The sequence below is a fragment of the Mastacembelus armatus genome, chromosome 15 (genome assembly GCF_900324485.2).
Source record: "Mastacembelus armatus chromosome 15, fMasArm1.2, whole genome shotgun sequence".
Classification (NCBI taxonomy): Eukaryota; Metazoa; Chordata; class Actinopteri; order Synbranchiformes; family Mastacembelidae; genus Mastacembelus; species Mastacembelus armatus.
This window is the reverse complement of record NC_046647.1, coordinates 15,016,013-15,028,562: the sequence shown is the minus strand read 5'-3', so window position 1 is coordinate 15,028,562 and position 12,550 is coordinate 15,016,013. Positions and strand designations below refer to the sequence as shown.

At 42.4% G+C, this 12,550-nt stretch overlaps 1 protein-coding gene across 4 annotated transcripts in view; it reads left to right on the top strand.

Moving 5' to 3' along the window:
- Positions 1 to 12,550, top strand: part of ctbp2a (C-terminal binding protein 2a) — a 57,347-nt gene that overhangs the window by 17,931 nt on the left and 26,866 nt on the right. For 2 of the 4 annotated variants that reach the window (XM_026309966.1, XM_026309967.1), the window contains exon 2: positions 736 to 895. In XM_026309966.1, the coding sequence (XP_026165751.1) occupies positions 838 to 895 (58 nt within the window). In that variant the 5' untranslated portion in view covers positions 736 to 837. Of the gene's footprint in view, positions 1 to 735; positions 896 to 8,660; positions 10,963 to 12,550 lie in introns of those variants that run through there. The other 2 variants (XM_026309965.1, XM_026309964.1) reach the window with 2 other exon arrangements.

Here is a 12,550-nt window from a genome sequence, read left to right as displayed (position 1 = left end):
TGTGTTTATCTGCTTTTGCTATGTTCCACTATTTTTGGTTGCCTAAGTGACATTTCTTCATTAAACTAAATAAATTGTCCTCTGTGATTTAAGTCTCCCTCTAGTGGAGAATCCACACTTTGCAAGGTCCATATCAGACATTGCAACCTATTCAGTGCCAGGACACGACTGCATGCAGTTGCTGTTCATAGTTTGTGATACTATAGCTTTCAGAAAGCTAGGATATTGTGATTATTATGCAGCACTGACTCAAAAGTTACCAAATTTTAGCAGCTTTTAAATGAGAATTAAATTAAAAAGAATTAAAAGGAATTCCTGATAAGACCATAACTCAGTGAACTGCTCTACCAAATGACAAAAAGTTGCAGAAGAGTTAGTTAAACAATTTTGGATTTTATTAGTATTTGCATTTAATTATTTGTAATGTGCATGATATACACTTCTGTGTCCCGTGCCCTTCTAGGTTGTTGTTGTTGCTGCTGTGTGTACATTGTGGCCTTCCAAAAGATTACAGATGTAAATTAGCCATGGGATTTATACATAATATGCCAGCAGTTGTAATTGTAGTCAGTCATGAAGATCATTAAATAATATGAAATTAAAAATCAAAATAGGAAAACATCAAAACTAGGTTGTGCATTTTTTTAATTGCCTAGAGTAATAGACAATTTTGCATACACTGAATATGCATTACTACTATATTAATTATACTCTCCATGCTTTCTTGAATTTCAGGTATAAAACATCAGCTAGTTAACACAAGGAGGACTGGAGACTTTGAGGAGGAGACGTGGATAGAAAATCAAGAGAGGAGAGAGCAGTTCACACTGTGACAGGATGGCTCTGGTCGACAAACATAAAGTGAAACGCCAGCGGCTGGACAGGATCTGTGAGGGTGAGAAAAACCCCTTTAATCCTCTCTTTCTTTCTTCTCTTCCTGTTATGTACATGTTGATTTGAGATGCTGACCACACATTTTCAGGTCACTGGAAATTGATTATTTAGGTCATGGAATATGTGTCTGTGTGTATGTGTGTACATGTAACTTTGAGGTTTGTGATGTAGACATAAGAATATTCCTTGCACTGTTACATGGAAATTGAATTTCCACCAGCATTTGAGCTTTTGTGCCTGCTGCTACAAATTCAGTGAAAAGCCAGTGGGATCTTTTGCATAAGTGTGTTTGTGTGTGTCAAAAGCGAGCCTTGGGACCAGCCGAGGCTCCAAACTTCAGCTTTGAAGGCTGTCAAGGAGAGAGAAAGTGTGTGTGTGTGTGTGTGTGTGTGTGTGTGTGTGTGTGTGTGTGTGTGTGTGTGTGTGTGTGTGTGTGTGTGTGTGTGTGTGTGTGTGTGTGTGTGTGTGTGTGTGGAGGAGGTTGGGTTGATGCCTGAATGAGACTTGAGTGTGGTGTGTGCAGATTGCTGGAGAGATGAAGTAGGGAGTTTGTAATAAAGTGAAGAACTCCTCAGAGCCCTGGGATTGATTAGAGTGTGTAGTGGGATTGATTTGTGTGTACGTGCATTTGTATATGCGCATGTGCGTTTAAGAACCGAGGCAAGCCAAGAGATTTCTTAACCACCAACCAGAGCCACTGAATCTCTGAACATTTATTTAGGTTGTGTGTGTATATTCACATCCACACTCATGCTGACCCCAAGCTCAATAATGCATTTCAACCACACTGCACCCTGGCCTGCTTTCACCCAGTGTCCATGGTATCTGTCCAGGCTATCTTAAAATATATCTAAAACACATTTACACTTCTGCCATTTCTGTCCATTGTCAAAACCTGTCACACGACTGGCATAGACATCTGGTGAAATATTAAATCAAGGTATGCATTCACTTTAAGAGGAAATTGTGTGAGAGGCGGAATGAGGTGGTTATGTTACTGGTATTTTTTTTTTTTTTTTTTTTTTTTGTAATTTTTATTTTTACAAATGTCACTGTGATTTTAGATCAGTCTTCTTTCTTATGTAGAAATACAGTAGATGTTCCAATTTTACTTCAGCTCTCTTTAAGTGAAGCCATAGGATTTGTTACTTTGCATTAAAGCACTAAAAATATATCAAGCATCGGCATATCTCTTTGTTCAAATCCCAACGTGACTGACAAACACAGTGTAACAGATTCCTAAATGAAGCAGTGAAGCTGTCTGTTTCCACCCTCAGAATGAGAGCCACATGTGGCATCTCAAACCTCTCCAAACCACCAACCCTGCTTGCTTGGAAACACTGTTTCTTTCTCTTTCCTTTTGTAAGAAGAATGACAGTGTATTGCTCAAAGCGATGATACACAAACATCATATATCCTGATTTATTTATTTTTTCTTTCTGATCTGTCTAATTTGTCCCACAGATGTCTTCAGCAGTGTCTCTTGTCTCTGCTTATCAAAAAGTCCTTCTACCAAAAAATAAGGGGGATTTTTTTTTTTTTTTTTTTGTCACCACAGCTGCTTTTAAAAAATGTGTAGAAGAGGGTGATTCACATCGAGGAAGTTAAAAGATCAGAGGGTGGTGAATCATGCCATTTTCACAGTAGTGTTAAATCTGCTCAGCCATATAAAAAGAGTATTTCAAAACTAGAGGCATGGGGTGTTCTGCGCCATAATGTCAAAGCCACCCACTATTATCTATAAACAGAGTGTTGGGACTGAGGCGTGAAATAGAAATCAAGTTCATATAATGTGTATTGACAAAAACAAGAACGTTACGGGATGATTGTGATTGTGTTGCCGTTGTGGGTTACACTTGGCGAGGCAGCGAGAGAAGCCTCCCTAATCTCCATTTATCTTCTGAGGATAACTGTGTCAATCCAATACTTGTTTCACAGCGGAGTGCATTGATTGCATCTTTACTCATAGTGATGAGTGGTTAACTGAGCTGTGCCCGTGGCCCAAATCTGATTCCAAATGGCTGATCAAGTGTGGCCGTTTACTCCCACCAAAAGGAGTCATGGTGATGGAATGTAGATTTTACCGGAACGGTGGATGTGTTACCACTGAGGATATTTGGTGTGATTTACCATCCACTATCCATTCATATTGGATTTTTGTGGTTTTTGTGGTAGAGTCATGTCCATTATTTATTTTTTATTCAGTTAATATATCAATTGTCATCCCAGTTTTCTAGAGCTTAAGGTGAAATCCTGACTTTCGTTGTTTTGGCCAATCTCCTTAAAGCTAAAGATATAATATTTAACAGAAAAAAGTAGCAAGTCTTCACATCTGATTCATGTGGGAAGCTGAAACCTGAGAATGTTTGGCTTTTTTGCTTGATAAATGATCTCCGTCAGTTAATCGATAATCAAATTAGGGTGTTCCCCAGAAAATTGTTCTAGCTTTGTTTTAGCCTTCTGTTGTGGGTTTGATAATGTGCCAAGAACAGTGTAACTGCAATAAGGGAACTGTGGCAAACATCTGTTGTGAGCATCAGTTCCCATACTCCTTGTCGCATTCCCCCCTTTTCTCTCTCTCTGTCTCTCTAACACTCTCTCTCTCTATGTCTCCTTCTGTCTGCGCCATCTGTGTACCCAGCATGCATTGGCTTGGGCAGTAGCGCTAGTTGTTGCCATTGCCGTTTAGCCAGAGCTAACTGACTGATCCGGGCAGAGATGGGATGTGAGCGGAGCTGTGATGTGAACTAGGTCGCAGTGACAGCATGTTCCTGAATGTTGATTTACAAGTGAATCTGTGCTTGGATGCAAACACCACAAGGTGGGGTAGTGGAATTTGTCATGGTTATTCCAAGTGTTTTATTTGGCAGTTAAACAAGCATACCAATGTTTTGTTAACGCATCTTGTTTTGTCATGTGTACAGCAGGAGGAAATGTTTAAACAGTGAATAGTAAATACTGTAGCCAGTCAGGTTAAAATACCATAAAATTTTGCCAGTGAATTATTCATATTCTCACATTTAACGGACCTGTGAGCTGTTTTCAATAACAGAATGCTTCATATTGAACAGAGAGGTCAGGTCGGGAGGCTGTGAAGAAAAGAGAGTGGGCTGTGGGGGGGTTCTACTACATCCACCTCTCTGCTCTCATCACTCCCTCCCTCACTCGCCCTCCCCATGCTCTGGCATTCAAGTCTGGTATGAAGTCATCCCCACCCCCTCCCACCCCCCACATCCTTGGCTTGTTCCAGGTCCTCACCAAAACCCACGACCCCTTTATAGGCTTTGTGGAGAGGCAGGGAGGGGCAAGGAGAATTAGAATGAGGTGTAGGAAAAAGAACATAGAAAAGTGTTGTTTTTGGAAGAATATTTCTATAATCATGTGTATCAAATGATTGTGACTGTACTGTATAATATCATCATTAGAGCTTACCTGCTTCTTGCACACGCCATGACACCATGAACAACATTTTCTGACGCAATTTTCTTATGTCTAGCGTCTTCATTTGGCTTTGTTTTTGAGCTGCAATGTAGCTTAACCATTGTTGAAAGTTGAAAACGAGATCCTGGAAAAATCGAATTTCAAAATGAACTCAGCTACAGCAGTAGCTATTAATGACCTGTGGCTTCTCTGAATCGGGCTGGAGACTTGGATGAGAGATTGGTGAGGTGGGTTGATTGGATACACCCAAGGCAGATGGATTATGGGTAGCTGGATCTTTCCCTAACATAGAGGAAATTCTGGTGAAGTGGTTGGTTTTTGCTGTTGTGTGCGGATGTGTGTGAGTGGTGAATATATGCCAGCACAGTGGAAAAATATATGGGGAAAATTCAGAATGTTACACCAACTAAGTATAGGGTTGTTATTTAGATAAGTAGTAGCTTCGTTGCCATTGACCTTCCTTTTCATTTCATGTTTATTCCCTAAGGAGATGCTTTCACAGACAAATAATCCACAAGGCAGCCATGTACATTGTGTGTGTTGCATTACAATTCATCTGACAGCATTATTCTTTGCAGCAGCACTAGTATCGTAATCCCATTTCCAGTTAGTGCCTCCTGCCCCACGCTCATGCATAAGCCAGTGCGTGATTAACATTAAAATGCCTTGAGTATGTGACATGTTATACTATATGAGACAGTTGTTTTAATTTCTGTTGCAGTGCTGTATTCAATTTGAGGTAGTGTGTGATTTTTATTCATGCATGCACGTCAGACCAAGGCCAAGGCCAAGGCTTTTGCATGCATGAATGAAAAGGGACATTAACAAAGCACCGTGGCCACTACTGTCTCTGCTGCATGTCAGAAGGCGAGGAGAATGGGGGTCAAAAGGCTGACCAGGGATCCAGGACCGTGCAAGCCAAAGGCGTGCGTGCGTGCGAGTGGATGTGAGTAGATGGAACCGTGTAGATGGAGGGGTGAGTGTGAGTGTTGCATGTGAACTTTTGGATGGTAAAGCATGCACACATTATGTACTTTTACAACAAGCACTGATGGTGCACACATGTGTGCTTGCACACACACCCAGAGTGACTCACCTGGTTTTCTTGCTGGCTTAGCTGCAATATTAATGTGGAGGCAGGGACTGAGAGGCAGGGAGAAGATGAGAGTTTATTAAACAATGGCGAGCATCTAGTGTGACAGATTAGCTACACATCTGACTGCTGTACATCATGACTGTCTTGTCACTTGCTGCTTTAGATAGATAGACAGATAGATAGATAGAAGTACTTTATTCATCCCAAACTGTGAAATTCTGCTAAAAAAAAGGTCTTCTGAAATCTATTAGCAATTACAAAAACTGAACTATATAATTGCATGCTTATGTACAATTCATTTACTTGTGATTTCTCTATGATTTACTCATATTCAAATTTCCCCCAATGATGTTTTATTCAATGGAAGGTCTTCATAAGCTTCTGCTGGGGTGGTATTGTATTTGTTCTAAAATCCCCAGCTTAATTCCTAAATCCCTCTGTTACAGTGAATTTGGCATTGTGTGCGCAGTCTTGCAAGTATGGCAAATGGAGGAACATTAGAATTTGAAAGTCAAACATTGATTAGTTTGAGACAAACAGAAGTCTCTGATTTACTTTCTTGCCAGGATTAGATCTGCAAACCCTAAGTACACACCTCTGCCCCTGCTCCTCTGTTTGAAGTTCACTGTATGTGTGAGCTGCTCTGCTGTGCTGAGAGCTGCAGTCTCTTGGGAATCAAACGAGAAGAAGCAATGACAGGAGTGGGTGATGTTGGGGAAAGGACCACATACTCTCTATTAGCTGTTGCCCTGGACATGGATGTGTATAACTATATTGGCAGAAAGATCATTTTGAGACTGTGCACCTTGCAATGTTGGCTTTTGAATTAATGCAGTCTGACTTTTATAAATTCATGCTGATTTCTGATTTTGTTACATTACGAAAAGTAGTTTTTCTGTTAACATACATTTAGAATTAAACGTACAAAAGACTGTGTGCCTTTAGGTGGTGAATGATACACATAAATACAAGAGGAGTAAAACTCAATTTACTTTATAATGTTTAATAAAATTAAAACCTGCAGCTGTGATTCAATAATTCATCTTTACACGTGTGTTTAGATCTCGGTGGCAGCTCGCTCTTCCCATTTTAATTTCCTTTTTACATCAAGCTTCCTCTGACCTTACCAGAAAGGTTCACAGTCACCTACTCAATTGGTTTTGGAGCAACTGTCATCAGCTTTTTCCTGTCATCTTGAGCAAACAACAAAACACCACGTTCCCTCTCTGATAACTTCCTACTCTAATTACCCAGCTGTGATTAAGCACGATAGTGCAGAGACAGACATGCCTGCTCAGTTTCCACAGGCTCATTGTAAAGTATTCATATACTTTTTTCAGTACACGAGTGGAGACTTTCCTCTCGTCTCTGAAATTATATTTGGATGGAATTGGAGGCTTCCTCACCTAACATCTGTTTTCATGTATTAATAAACAGAGATCCACTGCAGAAGGGATCAGGTTTAAGCCACAGTGACATGACATGAGACACGCAGGCAGCTAAGTAGGCAGGTACATCTTCAGAGCACCATATTATCAAAGTCACCAAATAATCACTTTGGTTAAAATGAGAAATATATACATCCTTATGGTTCGTGACATAATATAAACTATTGCAGAAATACATTTTTTCAACCTGGCATGAATGAATTAGGCAGAATGAAATCCTGTTGTTTTGTAACTTAAGCACAATGTTCTTGCATGGTGTAGGTCGTAGGTGCTTTGGATTAACTCCCATTACAAAAAGAACCCTCCCCCTCACTCCTTCACTCACACACATACACATACACACACACACACACACATACACATATACACATACAACACCCCCCCTCAGTATTTTTACTTTTCTCTGCAGAGGGTTAAATCCAGATTACAGATCCTCTCAAAGTGAAGGAGATCAGACGAGCTTTAGAAAAGAAGGGGAAGGTGATGTATTTTGCCTTTACCATTGAGTAATATGTATGGAATGGTTAGAATTCATGTAGTATTATCAACAGTCAGTGAAGCAATACTGAGATTCAAGCTTTCTGTACATTTCACACATTTATCTTCATACTCAACAAGAGTATATTTGTATTTTTGATAATCACGTGGATTATTGTTTGACATTACAATCACTTGGAGAGTAAACACTGCATCTGGATTTCATTATCCATTCTGCCATCTTCATGCAAGCCTAGTGATCAAAATTGTTGATGTCCTCCAGCTAAAATAAAGACAGCAGGTCTGAATGATCTCAAATCAAGGAAAGCCGGGTACTAGAAGTGAACTATGGAGGCTTCAAGGACATTTTGGAGTGAATTGGGCAGCAGTTGCGTGGTGGCTCTGCTATAAGCATGGGGCCTGGAGGATTAATGTCCAATCAGAGTGGATTTGATATTTACTGATAGCACATGGGACTTAGCTAAGAGAACTGTATTTCATTTGTATTCAATGAAGCTGAGCGCCTCTCCTGGCCACCCCTCCCCGTGCTGTGAATCTGGCAAACTAAAAACTGAAACCTGTTGACGACAGCACATCATCAACAGCCTCAGGTAGGTGACTCTTCAGAACAGGATGAGTGGTTTGGAGGTGAACTTTTAATCATCGGTACAATCATTACCATCATCATCATCACCATCGCCAGATACGCTTGAATCTGGTTCATGACGTCACAGTGAGAAGTGGAATTAAACAGGCTTTATTTAGATGTAATCCCCCATAGCATTCGGCAGAGCGAGTAAAATGTCCCAGAGAAGGGAGAGATAAATCCTATTGGATTAGTACAAGCCCCTGCCCATCCCAACCTATAACCCAACCTATCCTCTCCTTCCTTCCTTTTGCTTTGTTTTTAGTGATGCCCATCTCAACTGTGTACCCTGCTACTGTGTCTTCCATGGAGTAGCTTTGCTACCTCTGCAGTATTCTGTGTTTGTGTGGTTTGGTGTGATGTGTTTGTATGTGGTGTCCTCTTTCTCCACATACAACAAGTCAGCATGACCAGAGATTAATTATTCAAGGACTGCCAGTCAAAGGGGGAGTCACCTGATAGCATGGACTTCCAACATTACAACTGATATGAGGTGAAACAGTAGATCGTGCTTCATCGTCTTCTTTTCTCCTACAGTTCCTCGCTTTGCTCCACTTTTTTATGCTACAGTAAATGAAGACTTGAAAGAGAACTTTCACAAACACTGCTACAAGGAGAACTTTTTTCTGTTTTGTCTTTTTTCCGCTTTTTTTAATCAATGCTTGTCCCTAACAAACAATTGAGTCTTGGTCGCTCCCACAGTTGGGACACAATAGGGGGGAATGAGGGTCAATGGGACAGGGCTGACAGTGTCTACGAGCAGCAGGCAAGAGCAGCGGGGCGGCGGAGCTCTCTGTCTTACAGAGAGGGAGGAGGGTGGTACGAGCCTCCACCAGGGGTGCATCCCCCTGACCTGGATTTGAAACGTGACCCATATTCCTACCAAGACACTCTCTACGGACAGGTTTACGCAGAACGACACGATCCACGGGGGCTGAGGAAGGGCTCTGTGCCAGATCTAAACCATTCCGATCGAGTGCCCATGGCTCACCGAGGATCTATACCTCGTCAGGATTACTATTCCCATGACCCAGCCATGACTCCTCGGCCACCTGAGGGTTTTTACCGGTCAGAACACCAGCCTCCACTGCCTCCTCATCCACTCAGTAGGTCAGGCTCTCATTTTGGAATGACACCTGGGACTCGTCCTGTGTGGGATCAAGTTCAGGGAGGGAGAGTAGGACCTCAAGGCCCTTCATCACCTTTGCCTCCTCCTCCCCCTCCTCCAACCGCTCATGAGTTGAATCGGGCCTACAGGGAACCTGGTGCTGTTACTGTTGCCAAGATGATGCCAGATGGCCAACAGCATATAGTGTCTCGAGAACCATCTCCTGCTCACTATGGTATGGAGCATACATCTCCTCGGTATGCCAGTGAGCCTCCACCTCTGGCCAGTCAGTCCGTCTATACGGACTGTCTTAATGACCGCCCACTAGATTCACAACAGCAGGCAGCTACTTGTCTAGTGGTAGATCCTCCAAGTCAAGGTATGATTATGAGGCAAGAGACAGTCTCATCTTACACTGTCCAACAACAGCAGCAATTACAACAGCAACAATTACAGCAGCAGCAACTCCAACAGCAGCAGTTACAGCAGCAACAACTTCAGCAACAACAAATACAACAGCAGCAACAAAGTCAACAGCAACATCTACAGCAACAGCAAATACAGCAGCAACAGTTACAACAGCAACAGCTTCAGCAACAACATTTACAGCAACAGCAACTGCAGCAAGAACAGTTGCAGCAGCATCTGCAACAGCAACAACTGCTGCCACCTGCTATTCCAGTCTCTGACCCCAACCTTCCTATGGTGGCTTCACTGCCAGCTCCACCTGCCCCAGTGCAGACTGCAGCAGTTGTGCCAGCTGCTCCTGCCCCTGTGCAGACTGCCCCAACTTTGCCCCCTCCTCCCTCAGCCATTTCACTTCCTGCTCCTCTTCCAGCTCCTCCCCTCAGTGTCCCACAGACACCTTTACCTGTGGACCCCAAGAAAACAGCTGATCCAGAGTTCCTTGCCTTGCTGCGAAATGAAGGCCTCTCAGAGAGTACTATTTCCTCACTTATCCAGCAGGGTTTTGACTCCACTAGCATGTTGGCTGTTATGGAGGAGAATGATGTCCGCACTGTTGCCCCCAACCTTGGCCAGGCTCGTGTGCTGTCTCGTTTGGTCCATAACTACAAGCGACCTGTTGAGGCTCCTGCAGCTCCCTCCCAACCTCAGACACCTTTGCGAGGCCGCTCTAATAGCTTTAGCCACCGCTCAGACATCTACCATCAGCAGCCGCACTATCATCCACCTCACCCTCCACAGGCTTTGACTGTAGATCCCCAGCTGATGCCCCCACAGACACCTGGAGCAATGCAGACTATCTCCCCAAGGATAGGAGACGTATTAAGTAGGAGGCCCAGCAGTGCCCCTTCTCAACACCTCCTGGAAGCCTCTGGAGGGTACCCAGGCCCACCACCTCGCTCCCCGGGGCCATATGCTGGAGCCATTGTACCTGCTCAGTCAAGACCCATGTCGGCCTACACTTCTGGCGTGGCAATACCAGGGATGCCCATGCAGAGTATGCAGATAATGCCACAGCAGATGACAGGGTCAATGCCTGCCATACCAGGGTCTATTCACTCCATGCAAGGTATGCCACAGCCGATGCCCATTTCCATGCCAGCTTTACCACAGCCACCACAACAGGTACCGAAAGCATATTCTACCAATTACACAGTACCCATGGAGCTGATGAAACGGGACAGGAACTTACTGCCATTGTCACCCATGCACAGTCCTCACCCCAGTCTGCAACTAATGCGTAAGGGTGGGGGACCAGCACCAGACAATGCTCTCATCGCTGTAGGAGCACCCTCTCAAGGCCAAGGTACCCTGGTTGCTAATCAGAAGTTGAGTCGACGCACAGGTCCACCAGTCATTGTGTCAACTATGGCATCACCTGATACAAGTAAATCATTTTTTATCCTCCTTTCACTCTTTTCATCTGCTGTTAATCTGATTTGTTGACACATTTGGTCTTGCTTTCTATTGGCAGTTTCATATGTTTTCAATTTTTTCATTTAATTTTTCTGGTCAGTGCTGTTATTTATTTTCTGTTTATGTCTGCGCTCATTTCAACAATAGATGAATGATATCTCATTTCTTAACTACATTGGAAACAACAGTAAATGGCACTGCATATCACTTCACCAAAACTATTGTCAGTTAATAACATAAAAAGATAACTTTTGCTTACACACTCTGGCAATCACTTCCCTGTCCTATGTTTGGTTCCTCCATTTGCTATTATCCTAAAATGATACTCGCATCCTGCTTTTGTGTCTGCTTATCTCTGGAAGGCCAGATTTGTCAGAATACCTTCTACTTTGTGTGAAGTCCTATATTATTTTACTAATCTTGTGTGGTTCTTTTGTCAGAATGACATATCGCTCACAAAAACATACAACACAACATGGCATTGATGAGCGTGATATAGAGTATTTGGGTGGAACAGCTGTCAGCACCCTTTTAAATTTTAACAACTGTGCACAGTCTTCATGTTACAGTCTGTCAGTCCCTGCATTCATGTGTAAACAGTTCACATTAAGACTTATCTGACCAGAAAAGTCAGATATTGTTTGCAGTGGTATTAACTATCTGGGAACATAAGGTGTCCAGGCGTGTGTGTTAGGTCTGTGCATCTGTGTTGTACGTGTGTAGAATATTTGTCATTGTATTGCTTACACACTCCTCGCAATAATATTTTTTCTCACTTAGTTCTTACCAGCTCTAACAGTAATTGGAACAAAAGCAAAATGAAGGTCACTTTTTAAAATCATATAATCTGTCTCAACTATAGAGCAGTCAGAAAGTTGCATAATGGTGATTGCAGCATTAGGCGTATAGCTTTTCAGCTGTAGCATCATTGTAACTGTTTTTGATGAAGTCCTTTCGGCTCTGCCAGGCACCATCCCCACAGCCCCTGTTGTTGTAAACATGGATGTCTTATTGTATTATAGTAACAAGGAGAGTAGCCTGGAATGGCCATATACCCACTCGGACTATGCAGCCTTTCTTCTTTTTCTAGTTGTTCTCTAGCAGATTTGATGATTTTTTTTTTTTCATCTGAATTGATTGTATTTTAATTTGTGTTCCAAATTCTATCCATTTAAATCCAGTTTAAAATGAAATACATTCAGTAAATGTGTCCTTATTGTGCAATCAACTGAATCATTTATTTGGATGCATGCACCACATTAAAGCTTTAATTCAGCATAATAAAAGCTGCTGCATAGAATTATATTCAAGATCTTTCACACTCATGGCCTGATAAAAGACAATTTTAGACATTTTGACCAATAAGGGCTGATTTCTCCATCAGCAAACGTTCACTAGAGGCTGACTAGCAGCATCACTGGACAGATAAAATCGAATTACAGCACTGATGGCCGACGTGTGATTGTGTCATTTTCTCTGTGCAGGTTGTAATGAGAAGGGGGAAGGGGGGTTAATCCTTCAGATCCTCCATTTCCACTGCTGCGTTAATCCACAGATAC